The sequence below is a fragment of the Phoenix dactylifera genome, chromosome 12 (assembly GCF_009389715.1).
Source record: "Phoenix dactylifera cultivar Barhee BC4 chromosome 12, palm_55x_up_171113_PBpolish2nd_filt_p, whole genome shotgun sequence".
In the NCBI taxonomy this organism is placed as follows: Eukaryota; Viridiplantae; Streptophyta; class Magnoliopsida; order Arecales; family Arecaceae; genus Phoenix; species Phoenix dactylifera.
Window position 1 is genome coordinate 6,190,275 of NC_052403.1, and position 20,685 is coordinate 6,210,959.

The following is a 20,685-nucleotide window of genomic DNA, read 5'->3' on the forward strand; positions in this document are numbered from 1 at the left end:
GACTTTGAATTGTACAATCTAGTTGCTAAACTAATTATTTAATTTGCGAGGTGGTGGTCGGCAAAATAACAGACACTTTTACATTTACGTGGCATGATGTGCATGGCCTGTGGTGCAACTTATTTTTGAGGACTGCTACGTTGTTTGCTCAGCACTAATGACCGAGAAGCCATTGGTATTCAGGTGGGGGCCATCTCAAACTAGCTTATCAGGGTATAAATACAGAATTAAAAAGAAGAGATATGAGTTTGATGTATTATTAACAAGTATAGATATGTTGTTATTCTGCTAGGGAGAACTGGTCCAGCTAATATTGTTAAAGAGCTTTTCTACCATAGCAAAAACATTGTGAGGATTCGTGCGGTCTTGTATTTAATCTCATATCGGTTATTCGTCGAAAAGATTTTAAGGATTTATACAAAACTAAGAAACCAAAAAAATAACTTCCGACTATCCATTTTGGACGAAGTTCTAAATTGTACAAACGGTATTAGAGCGAATTTGGCTTATATTTTATATAGAATAGGGGACATTGAACCACATATTTATTGAGATTGACCACGTACTAATCATAGTGCTTGTGCGTAGATTTGAATTTTTAGATTGACAAAAACGTCAGAACTTGATAAAAAAAAGTATGCGAAGATATGTACCGTCGTGTATTTAGTCTTACATCGATTATTTATAAAAAAATATTAAATATTTATATAAAATTAAAAAATTAGAAAAAAATAATTTTGACTTGCTATTTGGGTCAATTTGACCGCCGCCCCAGCCTGTGCTGGTTTTGGGTGGAGTTTGGCTACGGGACGCGAGAAAAGTGCATCAATGATCGGGCAATCAATGGCTCACCGAGGTCAATGTACACTGCCTTAAATCACAATAATTGTGTGTCCAGTTGATCCGCCTGTTTATATACATATAGAATATTTTTAAATTATATATATAGTAAAAATTATATAATTAGGAGGCTCTTAACCTATGTATTAAATAATTTAAAAATATAAAATTAAATATTATTTAAACTGTTTATTTTTGAACTTCTTGATATTTTCAAACCAGCACAAATACATGTAGACATGCATATATATATATATATATATATATATATATATATATATATATATATATATATATATATAGACACACATACATACATATTATAATAATTCAGAAAAAAAATTGCATGCTATCCAACTATACGAATTGACCCGGATTGTACCGATCACTATGTGCCTCTGCTGTCGTCTTCCAAGCTGTTTGTTTCGTTTCGTCAGGTCCATATTGCGACCACCGCCGAGCAACTTTCTAGGACCCGAAATCTCAAATGAGAGTTTGAAACCATATGGTGCGAGTCTGCGAGACAGCTCTGTGCCGAGTAATCGCATCAAATCCAAACCGTCCAAAAAGAAACAAACAAAAGGAGAGATGCTTCGCACATATGCCAAGTCCCCATCCTATCTATCTTAATTATTTGTCAAGATGCTCCTGACAGAAGCAGAGGATTATTTAATTATTTTTCTGCCCTTCGAATTCAACGAAGGTGTCAACTTAGTTATACTTATATGGTTTTATTTGGTTGCAAAATAAAGCTATCCCACAACAGTGGAAGCTGAGAAATAAATTCGGATAAAAAATGAACAAATAACTTCATCGCCTTAAAAAAAGAAAGGGGGAGGGTCTGCGAGGCACGAGCAAGATTGTATATAATATCCTTTCAAGAATAAAAAGCCTGTTTTTAGCCTTCAGTCGTATGAAAAAGCAAGTCAGAGGATTCAAGTCCCAAAATATGCTTTCTACTATCCCAATAGCATCACCAAACTCCATCAATGAGGTGATGCAACAAAAGAGCATATAATCTTATCTGGATGCTACCATCCAGTAGCTAGACAACAATTATAACCATAGAAGCTATGATCTTCTCTTTCTTTATATTTCTAGCATCTTTGCCCGGAAAAAGAATCTATAAAAGCTCTTCGGTCTCTGTTGTCAGCTGGCCTGGCTCGCGCTCTTTTTGTTCTTTCAGCTGACGATTACATCATGGCAAAGGTCACGGCAGATAGGCTGAAAACGACACATCTGGCGATGAATTGAAACGACTGGAAGAAAGTTAAAACACTTTCAATCTGATTCAAAGTGTTTATAAAGCTTTATTTGGAATGGAGCAGGGTGCGACCTCCGTTATCACACATCCGAGAAAATAACTATGGGTGGGTGGCAACAGAGATCTGGTTAGGAAAATGAAGACTGCGGGGATTGAAAAAAATTAAAGAAAAAGACTTATTAAATCATGCAAGTGTTCACTTACAAGAGGATTTAAAGAATGCGGTTGTCCATTCATTTTTTTTCCTCCAAATTCCATTTTTTTCCTCATACCTACTCTTCTATCATGCTGATCATTGAAACAACAGATGCCCAATTTACTCAAGAAAGGCCTGCCACTCTCTCTCTCTCTCTCTCTCTCTCTCTCTCTCTCTCTCAATGGGATTGATACAAAAGAGAAGGGTAACATGCATGCAGCCAAGCCATGCTGTATTATAGATACCAGAAAGGCTGATTTTGTTGTTGTCTCCATCGATACTTTCTATTTATCCAGCTTTTGGTGTCCGTTCATATCTCTGTTGGGTTTCTGCAAGTTCTGCTCTGAGGGTTTGCTATCACTAGACTCCTCAGCGTTGCTTGGTTTGCCCTGGAGTATAGTAAATTGCCAAAAAAAGCTTCAGTAAATCTGGAATCAAAAGAAGCATAAGCTGGAGAAAAAATAGAAGCACCAGAGGAGCTACTATGAGATTAGCTTCTAATCTGAAAACACTAAAGGACTTTTAGAAGAAAATCACTTCTTTTTTTTTTTAATCTCTTGAGGGAAAGAAGATAATCACTTCTTAAGAAACAAAAGTTTGCAACTCAAAGCTATTTAGTCAGAACAACCGAGTTAAGGAACCTTGACGCACAAATTCACCTTGAACATCATGTTTCACGCTTTCCTTCAACAAACCTTTGGTTTTATGGAAATTCCTCTTTAGATTATGAAGCCGTTAAGCTGGCCAATGAAGAAACAAAATGAGTTCCAACGAACATCTAGTCCACAAATCAGAGAAGGGGTCCGTCTTGGAATCTAAAAGATTGGAAATTATGAGGTCCATGGTAAGAAATATGTTCAAACAAAATTCCAGTATCCTTATTTCAAGAACTGATAAAAGGACAACGGAGTGCTAGATCAGGTTTAATGGCCACAGGACATAAAAGATGATGGAGCGCTGGACCAGCTTATATGGCAATTAAATGAAACATGGAGACAGTAATTACATTGTATTGACCAATTCAAATTGACCATAAAGGATAATGAAATTAGGGCTGAAAGTGGGCCGAGCCGAGTCGGGCCACACCCTTACCCAAACTCGGCTCGATTTTTTTTTGGACTACAGGCCGGGTTTAGGCTAAAAAATTTTTAGGTAATCCGGGCTCGGGGCTGGCCCAAACCTGATTGGACCGGCCCGAATTATCCATTTAGGTCAAAAATAGATCTAACTCGAATTCGATTAAAGTGTAATATTTTATAATACTACTTTACAAGTAAATAAGCTAGTTAAAAATTGGACTCTCTCCTATAATATAAGTAAATGATGCATGATATATTATTCTCAGCTCTACCCATTTTAATTTGTTTTTTATTTTCTCATTATTCTTTCTCAATAACAACATATAAAAATAAATCGATTCGGGTCTGAATATGGGCTCTGTTTTGGGTCTTGTTCGGGCTTGGGCTCAGGCTTGGGCCTAGCCAATGATATATCCGCCTGCCCGCACCAATCTTCGAGGCCGTAGGCCTTTTGTTGAGATCTTCGAGCGAGCTCGCGCGCGCTCTCTCTCTCTCTCTCTCTCTCCCCCCTCCGAGTCTTCTCACTGTCGCTTTATAGGAGAAGATACGAAGAATCGCTGGTCTTAGCAATGGCTTCGCGGGCACGTGTAGAGAGCGGACGACTGCGTGCGAGATTGTTTTTATGGTGTGTTTGAGGGGAGAAACTCAGAGCACAGAGTTATCAATGTCTTTCTACAACACTAGATTTGATCGATGTATTTCGACACGGACATATTATCTATTGATGTCAAAGACATCGATCAATGTCTTTCTACATCGATAATACGCAATAGATAACAAAGATCATGTCTCTCCACATGGATAACATTCAAACGCTAAATTCAGTATTATCTACATGGACATAGAATACGCGATTCCCCAGGTTCATCAATGTCTCCCTCCAAATCCAATGCCGACGAGAAGAACCCCAGCTATGGCGACGTCGTCCTTCGGAGGTCCGACCCTCGACATCCTCCGCGGCCCCCACTACATCAACGACCGCCTCATCGAGTTCTTCTTCGCCCACCTCTCCCCACCGGACCCCGTCCTCCTTGTTTCGCCCTCCTTCTCCTTTTGGCTCTCCAACTGCCCCGACCCCGTCTCCCTCTCCGAAGCCGTGGGCCCACTCAAACTGCACCTCAGAGATCTCGTCCTCTTCACGGCCGGCGACGGCGGCACTCACTGGAGTCTGCTGGTCTACTACTATAGAGGGACCAACGAGTTCGTACACCACGACAGCAGCTCAGGGATGAACCGGCGGCACGCGGAGTCGCTCTTCGAGGCCGTAAAGGGGTTCATAGGAGATGGCGGCGAAGCCAGTTATGTCGACGGGTTCACGCCGCTGCAGAGCAATGGGTATGACCGCGTTTTGAATCTGATGGCGATTGCGAGGGTGGCATGCGATTGGTTTTCGGCTCTGAAAGAGGAGGTCGATGCTGCCGTGGTGACGGAACTGAGAGGGGAGTTGTTGAGGCTTATTCTGGGATCGAGGGGGACAAAGTGAAACCTTTAAATGGTAAAATATTTGGCCATCTTCTTTCCGGATACCACTTCAGTTTGCTTCTTGTTGTCCTTGTCTTTATTATTAAATTCTATAGTTTAGTAACATTTTAGTAGTTGATGAACATCATTCTTCCTGCAAGATTTTTAAATTAGATGCGTCGATGGATTTCTTTGGTGCTGTAATACTGGATAATTTATCTATTAGAAACAACTTTATCTCTTGCCATTTTCCAGTTCGGACAGGGCTTAGCATTCGATATGATAAAATTGACAAATTGGTTTCTCTGGTTTCTAGTTATTCTACCCTCAATCTTGACTGTGGAGAAGCAAGAATGTCAAACAGATGATTTGCTTTCTGTATACTAGTGGATTGCGTATGCCTTTCGACACTTTAATATTACCAAAATTGTGAAAGAGACAATGCATCTCACTTGCTGGTAGACAACCATCAATTTGATGGGCCAAAGGCTGCACCATGTGGAAGGACTCATGGATGACCAGGATGGATATGCACACATATCATGTTCTGTTGATATCAGGCCTTGGAGAGGATAAAGGGAATTGTGAAAGGCTATTGAAAGACGAACATAGCTACTGACTAGGTTACCTTCTTTGTTGCTCAGCATTTGGAAAAGATCTTTTAAATGTGTTATGTAGCTGCCCCTCTATCACTACGTCATCTCTTTTTTCTTGACATTATCGGCTGTATTTATGCAAGAGCTATATAAGCAGCAATTGTAATTAAAAAAAAAAAAAAAGCTACTAAAGCAAAAGTCCACATAAATTATTCTAAAAATTGTTCTCGAGGTACAAACATCCATGGACATTGGTCTTGTATCTTAAATTGAATCTGCTGGAGTGTGGGCTATCGCTACATTATCGAGCTTCCTTTCATTACTATGCTTCTTGTGATTTAGAAGATGATAATGGAAAGATTGTTGATTTTCACATCTCTTTGTATGTGCCATAAAATTTTTGTTGGCAGAAATTTTAATAAAATACTATTTTGTTGTTTGGTAACTATTTATACTATCAAAAAATATTATTATAAACTATTTTTAATTATTAAATTAGTAAATATTATTATAAATATCATATTGTTATTATTATTATTATTATTATATAATATAAAATTTTTTATTTTAATAATATTATGATAATATTATATCATTCTATTATCATAAATATATTACTAAAATATAATAAATGATAATAATATAATATTATTATAATATACTATATTTTTGTGTTATTCTAGTGACAAGGGTTTGATAGAAAGAAAAGACAAGCTAGTTTGAGAGACAGGTTAGAATTCGAGAGATTGGTTCTTTTGGTTTCAAGCAACAGCCACAAAAGAACAAGAAGAATTGAACCGAGAACGAAGAAGAACAAGAAGAAAAGAACAAATGAATGAGAGCGGAGAAAGCCATGAGACAACAGGTACTTAGCTGTCCCATGCCTTTAGATATCAACTTAACCCGGTCCAACTGCGATCCAAGCAATAAATTTTTATCCATCCAGTAACATGAGACAGCCGTTCCCCAGACCGACGTGGCAATATTCCGCGACATCCCCGACTACATCGCTCTCGTGTCGACCGCTGATTGGTTACTATATCTGTCTTCTGTTTCCCTACAAAACCCTACACCTCTACATCCCCGACACCCCATTTCCCGCTAACGGATTCAATCATTCATACGACGAACCAACATCCTCTTACCTCCCGGTACATGTATTACCCACATCACCGCAACTAAAATCCGGTGCTACTATCACCTCCCAAAATTCCCCCCCCCCCCCCCACCCCCCCAAGCCAATCTCTCCCTCTCTCATGGCCGCGACGGAGAGCCTCCTCAAATCCGGCGAGGTCTCCGCCATGATCCGCCAAGGCTTCATCACTTCCCCCAACTCCTCCTCCGCCACCGCCGCTCGGCTGTCCCCTAGATTTTCCTCCCTCTCCTCTCCTCCCTCTCCTCTCCTCTCCCCCAAACCGTCCACCCTCTTCGAGATGATCTCCCAGGAGGACTTCTCCCGCCGTGGGCCGCCGCCTCCGCCCTCTGACGACCAGAAACGCCGCCGGCTGGAGGAGATGATCTCCAAGATTCTCTCCACGGAGGACCCGAGCTGGGTCCCCGGGGACGTGGAGCTCTCCGTGAGCTCCGACGATGGCTTCCGGTTCTCCATGGATGTGCACCGCCAGGTGCTCGCCCGCCGGAGCCGGTTCTTCGCGGAGAAGTTGGAGGGGATCAGCCGGGTCCCCGGGTCCCCCGTGGTGGTGGAGATCTGCGAATGCGATGACGTCGAGGTTTATGTGCAGGCGGTGGGGATGATGTACTGCCGGGATCTCAGACGAAGGCTCGCCGGAGAGGCGGTCGGGAAGGTTCTTGGATTGCTCAAGGTAAAACCCCATCTCACCCCGTTTCTTCTTCAAAATTCCAATTTGAACCAAAAAGAAGCAATTTTTAGGATTTTTTTTGCCAATTATCATGATGATAAAATGATCTATCAACTATAAGAGAGCAAGTAATCTTCTCTGTAAACTAATACAAAAGTGACAACGATTCTCTTTTCAACTTTAGTGCTTACTTTTGCTGGTGTTCTGGGATAGAGTTAACTATTCCGAATTTCAAAAAGCAAAAAAAAAAAAGGAAAAAGAGAAAAAAAACGAAGACCGAGATGTAACTTCGCGATTCTTCATTCACATTGTGTCCTTGTTTTGGTCGGAAAACCAAAAAAAGAACACAGCGCGATTGAAGAATGGCAAACTGTAATGTGCCAACTTCTTCCATCTTTTCTGTTGTCAAATTACCCTTGTTTACTGAATCCAAAGACTTGAATCAATGCACAAGTTTTAAGGGGAAAAAGAAAAGGTGTAAAGAATGCGAATTCATGCAGGTTTCGATGGATATTATGTTTGATTCTGGAGTCAGAGCATGCATGGATTATTTGGAAGTTATTCCTTGGTCTGAAGATGATGAGGAGAAGGTGATTTCTGTTCTCAGCCAGCTTCAGCTCCATGAGCCACTGAACAGGGTTCTGCAGAGAGTTTCAGTGGAACCATCTACTTCTTCAGGTGCTGATGCTATCTTCTTCCGGGTTCTGGCTGGTGTCCTGCAAGCCAAGGATGAGAAAGCTCGGCGAGAAATAAAAGCATTAGTATCTGGATTGCTTAGGGAGGACAGGGATCAGAGCAAGAACCATGGCAACAAGATTGATATCCCGAAGGAAACCCTTTACCACTTCTGCCGGAAATGTCTCAACTCTCTTCATCTGTGTTTGTCTGAGGCGGCAAATGTTGATGAAGGGCGACGAGACCGGAAGGCTATTATGGGCGAGGTAGCTCGAGAAGCTGATAACATTCAATGGCTTGTTGAGATTCTGATAAACAAGAGGATGTGCGATGAGTTTGTTACTCTGTGGGCTGACCAGTCGGAGCTCGCTAGATGTCACTCCAAGATCCCATGTATGTATAGATATGAGATTAGTAGGATTACTGCTCAGCTGTGCGTTGCAATTGGCAGAGGCCAAATCTTGGTATCCAAGGATGCAAGGATTTCTCTGCTGCGGACTTGGTTGGAAGCTCTCTATGAAGACTTTGGTTGGATGAAGAGCGCATGCAGGATTTTTGATAAAAATGTGGTGGAGGATGGGCTATGTCGAATGATTCTAACGTTGCCAATGGCGCAGCAACAAACAATCTTGTTGAAGTGGTTTGATTATTTTCTGAATAAAGGTGATGATTGTCCCAACATACAGAGAGCGTTTGAGGTCTGGTGGAGGAGAGCATTTGTTAGGCAGTATGCAGGAACTCAGGATCACTCAGGTTTGCAGATTGTTGTGTATGATAAACACACATGAAGTTGCACTCTGCACTATCACATGTATTGATGCAGCGATGTACATAGATGCGATCTAGAGGTGTAGATAATGGCTTCTTTTTTCTTTTTTTTTAAAAAAAAACTGTGCCATGCAATTTCTTTTTGTTCATGTATTCAGTTGCAGGCTAATTCTTTATTGTTCCTTTTGAAGGGAAATCTTTTAACAGGCAAGAAAATTAAGGATCAAGTTTCATAAAGAACAGATGTTACGATGACACCCAGCTGGTTTGGTTATTGCTTTTGTTGTTGAGTTCTTGTGTATTTGATGATCACCCATTGATATCATTATTGTGGTGGAGGAAAGTATAGGGAGTCAACTTACCATATTATTCATGCTGCTCTAATTAAATGAAGACAAAGCATTTTCTGATAAAAGTATCGATTCTTCTGAAACTCATTGCCAAGGAAATCAGTGGGTAATTACATCACTCAAACAAAGATGACTCAAAAGAGCAGCAAGGGTTACAGGATCAAACAAGAAATTATCCGCTTGTGTAATGAAAAACAGCATTATTCTGAATTGTAAGCTGGGACTAGAGCTCAAGTTTATCTGAACTCTAGTTACTTGCATTATGTTTCTTCTTCTGGTGGTAATCACTTGCAGACTGTGGTGTACACCCAGGGTATAAGCTATCTTTCCAGTATCAGTCACAATCCTTATATTTGCTGTTCTGTGACAGCGATGTTAGTGCCTGCTATGAGCCACAAGGGGGGTTTACTTGGCAAAATTGCTTGCGATCTCTTCTTCTTTGGTTCAACTTTAGTTTCACTAATGTCTTCTCAGAATTTCAACCATTGTTGTATACTCCAGGAAGTACTGGATGTGGTCTGAGTCCCTGGTTGGAGGGTTTTTTCCAGGATATTTTCTGTTATGGTTCGTAGGGGATATGGTCTATAGACTTAAAATCATTTGATAGGTTGGCATGTACATGAACTCTCACATTTGCTTCTGGTTGTTTTGGTTGCAAGTTGTAGCTCTTGTTCCAATGCACCACCCCAATACTGCACATCTGATCTGCAAGTTGTAGTTCTTGTTCCAATACCTTCTCAAAGGGCTTGCAGGTTTTCTTATGCCTAAGCCTGTGTTGTACACAGCCGGTGGCAACTTATGGGGTTCTCCGTTTATTTCATATGGATTTCTGTACCTGCTCTGGAGTTAATATATCTTATACAAGTTCTTTGGCTGCTTTTCTGTCACGTTATGATCATACTGTCTTATTTTTAAGCAGGATCATGACTTATTGTAAATTACTTCTGAGCACTTTATCGGTGTATCAAATTTACTCATCTTTCTTTGTTGGGACCTAGTATCTTGTCTTAGGTTGCATTTTGGCATTGATGGATGTTGTAACTGCTGCTATTATCTTGTTAATGAAGCAGTGTGCCTTTTTACCAAAAAAAAAAAAGAAAAGAAAAAGAAAACCAAGACCAAGCAACTCAGTCATTAATCTTAAGCACAATGGTTATAACTATTCAAAAATAATTTGTTTTACTTGAGTTTTTCTTCACAAAAATTGCACTAGAAAATTGATATTTATAATTAGATACTTTTCCCTTGCTGCCCACCTCCTTGAAGTCAGATATTGGCCTTGAATTGAGATGGATGAACACCACCAAAAGTTCCGAAAAGAGAGAAACTATTATACAAAGGTACGGGGGTATAGATTTTATCATCTATTATTCCCCCAATCTTCTTCACCAAAAAACAAAAAAATCACCGATCTAACCAGCATATATGTGTTTCTTGACCGGCCACAAAAAATTTGATTTTGTTGCCGGAACTCAGATCAGGGTCTCTCGGGTGAGAGCCGAGTATCTTAACCAATTCTAGACTACAAGGGATGGCTACCTACTTGTGACTTTGGATTCCATATGGCAACAACAGAAAGCACTGCCAGAGTTTCAGATTTTTGCGAACATGCATGATCTTGCATCATGTTCCTTCTAAAAACAATTAGGTTACAACTCAGGGTTGCAGATAAATGCTCTCCATTAAATATTGCCCATGTTCCTCAGCCTCCTAACTCTTTCCAACTCCAATATGAAAGAGTTGCTCTGGACCACTTGGTCTTAAATCACAAGTTGAATTTCTTGCTGATAAACACCTGGGGTAGCCTTAGCAGAGCAAATGAGGCATGGAGGCTGGTGTCAGCCTCCTTCCATTGTCCATTGGTACTGACCTTCATCACCAATTAGCTAGGAAATTGGCCTAACTTAAGGCATCAAAACATTGAGACATCTTGTAATTTTTCCATTTACCTAAATTAGCACCGTGATGTCTACGATTCCAAAGAAAATCTCCCCTGTAAGCTTGCAACTTTGCTCCTAATGAAATAACCTGTTGAGTGAGCAGCAGACCGGTCCTAGAGCTCTTTGTTTGAAGCTCTAAGGCAGCATGCATTCTTCCTTTCTTAGGTTCTGTCATCACTAAACTGATATTATCACAATGGATTCCAAACCAAATGCAGAATGGCCACAAAAGAGGAATAAAAGGAAATCATATTTCATATGACGTGCGCACCAAAAGGCTGAAAAATGAAAGGAAAAAAAAAAACTATGGTTTCAGGTAACAGGGAAGCGAAGTGGTCATCATTAGGGAAATAAGAGTAGGGGGGAATGCTTGACAATAAATAACTGAAGAAAAGAATAATGATACAGCATACTACAGTTAAGAACCATATTGACACAGGCATCAATGGAACTCTAGTAACATGGAAAGTACGGGCAAATAAGAAAACAAGGTACAACAGAATTTGTGGCATTAAGTTTTTGACAAGGAAATACTTAAACACCATCACAGCCAGTTTCTCCAAATATACAAAAATGTTTAAATGTATTCAGCCTCTCTGAGTAATAGACTGCTAAAGAACATTGCTAACAACCATGATTAAACTTTTAATTCATAAGAACATCCAAATAATATACACTACCTGATCCTAACATTGCCTTGCGTATCCTTGGACTCTTAATTCGTTAACCTTCATAAAGGTTATAATTTCGTTCAAATGTCCATCCATGAAATCTATTTGTTCAGTATTCTATTAATTAATAAAAGAAAACAGTAACAAGAACAGTTTTCGAGCATATCTTGCATAAAAAGCAAGAAATTCTGTTCAACTCGACTGGCATCTATCCTGGAGAGATGAAACAGTTTGTTGGCATTGAAGAGATTGTGCAATGTGAATATCCAGGTAGCAAACATTATTACAAGAATACAAGCCACTTACTAGCAGAACCATGACTGCATGAAGTAAATATAATTAGTAATTCAGAGTACCTGCCAACTTTGCATCAGCTATCATCTCCTTGGTTGTCTCACAAGTTCCAGGATAGGTAGCACCAATATGCATGCGGGTGTTGATTATAGTATCACCCTCAAGGTTAGTCCTGAAAAGACACTTTAGCAGCTTAGCTTGTCAGAAAGCTATTTCCCCATAAGCAATCACTTTTTTGGACAGCAGAAATAACAAGGCAACTGAATTAGCAAGGCTTATCCTTTCTATGCAGGGTCTTCTTGTCGATATTCAAGGTCATTTCATGACTGGCTCGCAATTTATCAATCCTTTAATGTTTGGTCCCAAGTTCATGATCAGAGAACTTTAGGCGAGAGCCAGTAAACAAGCCTCAAAGGTCAGTTAGTACAGCACTCAAGGAAGAAACATTCATAATTCCCCTAGAAGTCAATACAAAGAAGGCAATGTTTTAATTCAGGAAGTTGCTTGTCCCTGAGGCATTATTAAAAAGTTAATGGTTTGATACAGAGGCATTTTCACTAGAATTTGCATGCATATCTTCCTTGTGCAAAGTGTCTGCCAAAACTCCTTCAGCGTGTCCATATCATCTCTCATCACCATTCCCATTAGCACAGCATCAGTATCTCTATCAACCATATCAACTGTGAATTGAATTTCCATGTCGTTTTTACATTTTTTACATGCTATTCTTGTAGAATCCTACCATGCGTGCTTAAAAGACTTATCATGCTCTGAGATGCTGATAGCTTCATTTCCTTTCAGCTCATTTAATTCAACACAAACATGGAAGCTGTCAATGATTCACGAAGCTTTCCTATATAGAAAACTGGGTGAATAGCATGCTTTTCCTTGTCACATAACTGTTGAGCAATAATAGTTGGATGCTGTCGACATGTGAGTCAAAAGAAGTCACCAATCGTAACATTACTTCCGCAGTATCTGGTAACTTTGTCTGGGAAAAATCTTGCATCAACTTATCTTCTTCTACGGCTCTTTCCGATATCAAAATCCAACGTCAGGCTTATGAGAGAAAAGTGATTATATAAAGACTTTTCACCACAAATGGATTATAATGGACTTTTACATAAGATAGTTTAACATTTCACATAGGTAATAACAGATGGCATCTTGAATGGCATAGTTTGATAGAGCAGAAGCAGAATACGCACATTGGTATTTGCCTTCCACAATGCAACGCATGTGAATGAAAACAATTTGCAGCATATTCATGGAGAAATTCCTTTATTAACTAAGATCAAAGTCAACTGTAGGCATATAGCCCAAATATTCCATGTGACATGCCAAAGAATTCAAGATGGTCAGGATATCACTTATTTGATTGTTTGATCTGTCTTCTGCTTTAAACCTGTAAATCTTACTACCAATTTCTATCCAACTGTATCCAGGGCTTGTCTTCAGCCCTCTCTCCTTCATCAACTTCCGAACTTTTGCTACATGATTCCAATAACCTACACTAGCATACAGATTCGCTAGCTGAACATAGGTTGCGGCACAGCCTGGTTCCAACAAAATCCGACTCTCAGCAGCATGAATCCCAATCCAAACATTTCCATGAACCCTGCAAGATGAAAGAAGTGAGCCCCATATAACAGCATTTGGGGATATGGGCATTCTCTTAATGAAATCTAGTGCCTCTTCAAGCATTCCAGCACGGCCAAGAAGATCTGTGATGCAAGAGTAATGGTCTAATTCTGGTTTTATCCCATGCTCAAGCATTAAATCGAAGCAATGGTGGCCTAGTTCTACAAGGCCAGCATGCCGGCATGAGGAAAGAACACCAAGGAAAGAGATGGAATCAGGTACTATGCTCTCTTTATCCATTTTTTTCAGCAAATCCACTGCCTGCTCAGCAAGCCCATACTGAGCATATCCGGAAATCATGGAGTTCCATGATATTAGATCTCTGCATGGAATTTTCTGAAAGACATATTGAGCTTCATCAATACTTCCACACTTAGAATACATAGATATCAGTGCATTGGAAACATGGACATACAAATCAAAACCCATTCTTATTTCTAGACAATGAACACTTCTTCCAAGCCCAAGATATCCACTGCTGGTGCATGCACTCAGGAGGCTTGCAAATGTGACATCATTTGGTTTTGATGTGGAATGTCTCATCAAAACAAATAGATATAGACAGGTCTCAATTTGCCAATGCTGAGCATAACCTGCAATTATTGCAGTCCATGAGACAGTGTTCCTCAAAGGCATCATCTGAAAAACTTGATATGCATTGGCTAGTTGCCTACACTTGGAATATAAACTGATCAATGAACTCCCAATAGGTGTAGACATATCATAACCCCTTTTCACTAAGAGAGCATGAAGCTGCACCCCTGTGTCAAGAGCCCCTGTAGATGCACAGATGCTCATAATAGAAGAAAATATAGACACATCCATGTTAATTCCTCTCTTGTGTAATTCAAGAAACAACAAGAAAGGCCCCTCCTTTGATGAAATAGTCCTCCAACATGCAGAATCATTACTCAGAGGACTCTTGTCAGGGACAATTTGAATCAGATCAGTTGACTTACTATGCTTAGTGATTTTACCAGGTATCAAGCGGCTTCTTTGACCAACTTCCAGAATATCCTGCATGCAACCTTGTATGAGGCGATGATGGCATGCATCTCCTTCATCCTTACTGGTTTTGGGGAATACAAGATCCAAAATTTTCAAGGCCTTAGCAAGACCTTTGTGCTCTATTTTCTGAGATCTTTTAAAAGATGTATATGTGCTGAACTGTGATGTAACTTGACGTGCTGCAGAATAGGGTTTGAAAATAGTAACAGAATGCCTGTTAAAAACATGAAGCAAGAGACTGTAAATCCCTGAGGCTACCCATAAGCAGGTTCATTGCTCCAAAGTTCACTAGTTACCAGTATACATGAAATCCACCTACCTCATAAAATCTGCAACCTAAAACTACAGGCTGCATCTTGTCCATACTAGCATGCTTATGGCACCATGTGTAACAGGAAGACATATATCTGCAAGCATGGAAGATCCATAACAACAAGAAAAGGTAAGCTAACACATATTAATCGATATGGAATCAAAATGCATGTTATTTTAAAGAATCACTCTTAATTAAACATAAAGTAGAATATAAACCCTGGAAATCAAGAAAACAACATTTCCAATGAGTATTTCTTTTCGCAATTTATGGAGGGAACACAAATTTCTTCCTATTATTGTTTATGGACCTAGCAATCACGCATCATATATTCCTTCCTATCATGGTTCCAGTCACAAACCTCACACGCTAAAGTCCAAGAGAATCATTGCCATACACGTAGACGGTATTCTAAAAAAAAAATCGCAAGTATCTAATCGACTGACGGAACATATTCATCCTTCAAAACTCATGCTGAATCTGTCACAACTTCAAAACTAAAGAAAACAAGCAATCTAGCCCCTTCGTACTACCAATAAGTAAACCTATCCAGCTCTCTTGAATTTTTAAAAATATAAACGTATAAAGTATAAAAATGGACGATAACAAACACAACATAGAGATCAAAATATCCATTCAAACTCTCAATTTGAAGAGAAAAGATCAAATTTTTGAGCCATTTCCATCAAAAGAGGTGCCTGTGAGGAGCTTCTCTTCCAACAAGATCATCTCCACAGAGCCCGGTCGCTTACACAAACAACGACAACTCCAAAAAGGGTAGAGAAAAAAAGGAAATCAGTAAGCCCTAAATCAAGAACTCGAAATCTGGTTTATTAGGTGGAAGAAAACAAGGCCGAAAGGAGCGAAATTTCCCTCATTCGGAGATGCCCTAGCTCCCCCCCTCCCCAACAAAAAAAAAAAGGAAAAATCGAACAACAGGCCATTTTATCTAATCTTCGACTTCCGAATCCAAAATCGAGAGAGAACTCAGAGAAGAGAGGAGAGACGGGAACCTGGATAGAAGCACAAAGAACGGAGGAGGACTGGGATTTGCTTCTCATTCCCAACAACTAGAGGAATCAAGGAGAGCTAGGGCTCGGACCCGCGACCAGCTCTCGGCTGGAGGCGAAGCTATAACTCTCACAGATGGCTCCGGATTTGGGCAAAGCGGTGGTCGGTCGCCACGGATCGAGAAGAAGAAGAAAAGGGAGAGGAAGCGGAGGAAGCACCAAAAAAAATAGAAGAGGAAGACGAGATTGGAGAGATGAGCGTCGGCTCCCTCGCAAGGAGAAACTTATTCCGAAGTCCCTAAGGAAAATTTGGTTTACTTAAAAGTGACGAAGTTATTATATAATTTTTTTTGGGTAAACCGGCCGCTCACACTAATCGCGCGCAAACATTGTAAACAGAGTAAAAAGCTAAAATACTCCACAACAGTGAGAAACAAGTACACAATGGGTCCACAAAATTTCTCTAGAATGATAAGCAGCAAAGAAGACGACCCAATCAGCAGCTTTGTTCGCCTTCCGAAATACATGGCCAATCTGGAACACAACACACTTCTGTAATAACTGCCTGACGTCCTTTAGAAGCGGATGGTCGAAGACCCCTGGCCTCTCATATAGAATCCACTCTACCTTCTCCACTGAGTCCCCTCCAGAATGACGCACTAGGCCTCCAGAACTTGCCTCGCATAGGAGACACCTTCCTATGCTGCCCTGAACTCCGCTCTTATGATAGATGACTCGAAGGTGCGTCGCCTACAAGCCACAATCAGCCTAGACTCATGATCCCTAATCACAAAGGCAACACTCGTGCCTCTTCCACCAGCGGACAGGCTGCCATCAAAGTTCACTTTAAAGTAGCTAAGAGGTGGGAGCTCCTAGAATGTGAATACATATCTTGGCGCTAAAGCAGCAGAAAAGGAACCTCAAATATCCCTAGCTACCCCATATGAAGCAATCATAATGGTCTCGGATACCTCACTAGCCTAACTTCGGAACCCCATCAAAGTTACGAAGTTATTGAATCCAATATAAAGACCGCAATGCGAGGGTAGTATTTCCATAGGATATGCTACGAGAAAATTATTCGTAGCTCCACTCAACAATTTCAAAAATTATTTTCCGGTCCCTAATTGACGCGTTTTGGACGACCTCATATATGGATGGGCATTAGATTTTCTGCAAGCGCCGCAAGCGCCAAAATCCACGTATCCATTTCGCATAAAGTCGGCATCCGTAAACGACTTCACATAGATCACCTAAAAAATAATTCTTTAGTCCCCGTAGTACCAAAAAAAAAAAAAAAAAGTTTCAAACCAACGGTACGCACATCCGCCATACAGTGCCGACTTTAATGAAAAGAATTATTTGTTGGTCCCTAAAAAATGACTTAATAGTTTGTAGTACCTACGTTGATTCCGTCTGAATGGTTTTTGGGTGCTTGCGGACTAGGTTCATAGTTAGTTTTGAGTTGGACGTTTTAGGCTAAAATTATATGAAAACCTTAACTGAAGGTTTGAAATAAAATCTATGGCTAGGATTTTGGCATGAGGCAAATTAACAAGTAAATCCATCCTTAAAATATGCTACAATATTATATTGTATTATGGATGCCTCTCAACAGGTATTTTTTTTACAGGAAATCAAGCTAAGAAATGAGTTAGAAGTGCAATTTAGAGGATGCTCTAACCAATAGTAGTAATCAAAAACCAATTTTGCTAGCACTCACTAGTTAAATTTATCCTAAATATTTATAGGAGTTTGTTGGCTAAAATCTTGGGCATGTTGTTTCTTTGATGTAAACTCGAGATAATTCTAATTGGTGATGCTTTTCTCATCATTACTTTTTAATTAATAAAAAAATTAGTACTAGTAATGCTTTCATGAGAAACCTCCAATTATCGATATGAACCAAGGTGTCGCCGTACTCCAATTTAGCCATTGTCTAATTAAAATCATACTTGAAATTGCATCCTGAGTATGAGTTAATAGAATTCCAAAATAGCCATAAGCTATTCCATTGCGGTCTAGCAAATTTCAAGAAAATGAGGCTGCTATGTCGCAACCAACATTTTTTTTTTTTGTTTCCTTGCGAGTTGCAAAGTTCAAATATCATAACCTCTATCCGTACTTTCTAAGGTATTGAATGGTGCACAATTGACATAAAATTTCCAGGACGAAATAAAGCAGACACACCGTTAACATTTGTTCAGTTAAAAGGACTAAAGATCCTATTCATCTTAATCAGTCATTGATCAAATGCTTCTTTCTCTTGAATGAGTCATGGACATTGCTTTAGAACGCGCAATTTGATGTAAAAAAATAGCAAAAAAGATGACAATAAGAAGGAGAAGGGGGGAAAGACAACAAAGGAATATCCCAGACATTTCATCTGTTCTCACAGTTACATCATCCATGAAATACTTTTTCCACTCTAAATCGTTTATGAGCATTACATGATAGTAAAGCGTAGTTTCTAAATAGGATTTTTTTTTTTAAAAAAAAAAACAATCTCTGTGTTGATGGGTGGACTTTTGTTATAATAAAGCACATACACCACTGCTCAGATTAACGTATTCAGAAACTTTATCTTTCAAAAAAATTTCAGATATTTTTCTGAAACAGTTAACCACAGAAGCACCTAAACAGTTTGATTTTCAGAAACTGTTCTATTATAAATTTATTCTATTTCTTCTATATCAGGATTGGCTATTGCGAAAGGGAAGAAACTGTATCCATCTCTCAAACTTATGATCCTAGAGTTGATGTAGCATGCCATCATTATATACTACTAGTGAGAGATAGCAAGGATGTTTAAGAAAATGTCGATGAAATTGGTCTGAAAAACATCTGCAATCATGAAAACAAGCTCATATGTAAATGAAGCCGACTTCTTAAATAGGCTTAGGCTTGGGCTGAGTCACTAGTCTCATCAACTGGGTCAATTGGACACTGAGGAAGAATGGAGCAATTGTTTACCCAAAAGAAAGAACGGTGCGTATATATGTGATCATATAGAGACAATTCAATTTAAATTCCTTATAATAACATACTGGAAAGTGTCTTTCCTTCCTAAGCTCTAAAATAAAAAAGATGAGTGTGGAGAGGAGCTAACTGTTATCATTTATATGGAAGATCAAGGGGCTAGAATCATGTTTGAAGTTTGGATCTTGGGCTTAAGTCTTCTCAACAACCATCTTTTTTAATTTGGAGCTCAATGAAATCCAGCCCACAATTAGAAGAGCTTGACATCAGTTGATGATTGCACTCGGTTGGCAGATTTGGCATGAAAGAAAACTCTCGCATCTTCCTCAAAAGAAACTCAACTATTCATGCAGTCTCATATCCTCTCTCTCACCTCCGATGTTATCTCTTTAAACATCCTATTGTACTTTTGTTTTACCAAACTCTGTATCTTTCATGTATATATACTTTTATCACCAATAAATTTTGGGGGAAGTGTTTTTTTCACTTCCTCTGTTGCACCTCAGAAAAAAAAAAAAAAAAATCCTGGGGGATCAGGAAAATTGGTACTCAAAGCACTTTTTTATGGTTTTATTAGCCTGATTGTAGTTTTGTTCCCTTCATTTATTCTCAGTTTTTTCTTTCCAATGACCACTTTGTACTACCTATACCTTCAATTAGCTGGCATTTATCTTAAAGCTTAGGTGACGTTTGTGGAGGATTGAGGCACCAGAATGGTGTTGCCAGTTTGGATTTTGAGGGGCTAGGAAATTTAGTCTAAAAGCACTATATTTATTTGCAAGCATTTTAATCTTTGTTTAGCTAATTGTCATATACGTTTAGGACCTGTTGACCAGCCCTTAGTTGAGTCCTTAGCCCATCTAAGTAGGGCAGGCCTACGGCCCAGTTTTCAGCCCAACCCTATAGAATTTTCTTAGACTCCGGCCTGGGCCCGGCCCGTTTACATCCCTGCATTGAAGTGTTTATAAAATGAAATGAAGAATGTTATAGATAATAATAGTATAATGGCAGTCAAACTAGGACGATTTGCCCTAAATATCTCACCAATCAATTTCTTAATATGTATGTGTTCGTTAAGTTGGCATTTACCTGAAAAGTTGGTCGACCTACTGTTGGCTTTCATTAGGTTGTATGATGTAGTTTGAGAGCAAGTCCCGTCTACCTGCTTTAAGTCCACCATGCTAAAGTTTAGGATTTCGGGTTGTATCTTTTGCAAGAAAGAAGGATTCTTTTTTTTTTTTTTGGCAATGTGCACCGTTTGATCATGTAATAGCCACTACAAGATCTACGTAGACAGATGGAAGAGAAAAGTTCAGAGTGCTTTGAGATCTATGCGAAGTATGATCTAATAGTTAATGTCATGAAAAAAGATCAATAATTTTTTCATGCAAAAGATACCACCTGAACCTATAGTGCGAAGGAAGAATTTAGCATTCTGAACTGCCCCAACATCCATCTGTGCAATAAAAATAGCGGTGTTAATAAGTTGGCAAATGGATTGGGGTATAGGACAACAAGAGTTGTTTATCCTGTTCATTTTCTCACGGCAATCATGTCGTGAATGGAACGCACGTTTCGGAGAAGAAAGGAGTCCCACCTTTTGTGTTGCTTCTCCCCGTACGATTAGCTTATTCATGTTGCTTCTCCTCGTACGAATAGCTTATTCATGATACAACTACATATAGATGCGTGCTCGGATATCTAACTTGTTATACGACTATGACATGCTGAATAGCCCATACAAGTATGGCCAGGTATTCTCTATGGTTTAGAAGAGGTG

At 39.4% G+C, this 20,685-nt stretch overlaps 2 protein-coding genes and 1 pseudogene across 3 annotated transcripts; 2 read left to right on the forward strand and 1 right to left on the reverse strand.

The window, feature by feature from the left end:
• Positions 1–4,212: 4,212 nt before the first annotated feature.
• Positions 4,213–5,013, forward strand: LOC103697739 (annotated as a pseudogene).
• Positions 5,014–6,670: 1,657 nt separating this feature from the next.
• LOC103696309 (BTB/POZ domain-containing protein At5g60050-like) lies at positions 6,671–11,281 on the forward strand. Of its 2 annotated transcripts, none has more exons than XR_602378.4 (3): positions 6,671–7,259; positions 7,757–8,779; positions 8,891–11,281. XR_602378.4 is itself a non-coding variant. In XM_026801031.2 (3 exons), the coding sequence occupies exons 1-3, from the start codon at positions 6,693–6,695 to the stop codon at positions 8,917–8,919; spliced, it is 1,524 nt and encodes a 507-aa protein (XP_026656832.1). In that variant the 5' UTR covers positions 6,671–6,692; the 3' UTR covers positions 8,920–11,281. The 2 variants fall into 2 exon arrangements, 1 of the variants encoding a protein (XP_026656832.1); XM_026801031.2 differs by having other exon boundaries at positions 7,757–8,684.
• A 520-nt stretch (positions 11,282–11,801) lies between these two features.
• Positions 11,802–16,219, reverse strand: LOC103696320 (pentatricopeptide repeat-containing protein At2g37320). The gene is made up of 3 exons (XM_008777910.4): positions 15,930–16,219; positions 14,923–15,010; positions 11,802–14,817 (listed from the first exon to the last, which is right to left on the reverse strand). Exons 2-3 carry the CDS (start codon positions 14,925–14,927, stop codon positions 13,239–13,241), a joined length of 1,584 nt encoding a protein of 527 aa, XP_008776132.2. The 5' UTR covers positions 14,928–15,010; positions 15,930–16,219; the 3' UTR covers positions 11,802–13,238.
• Positions 16,220–20,685: the final 4,466 nt, after the last annotated feature.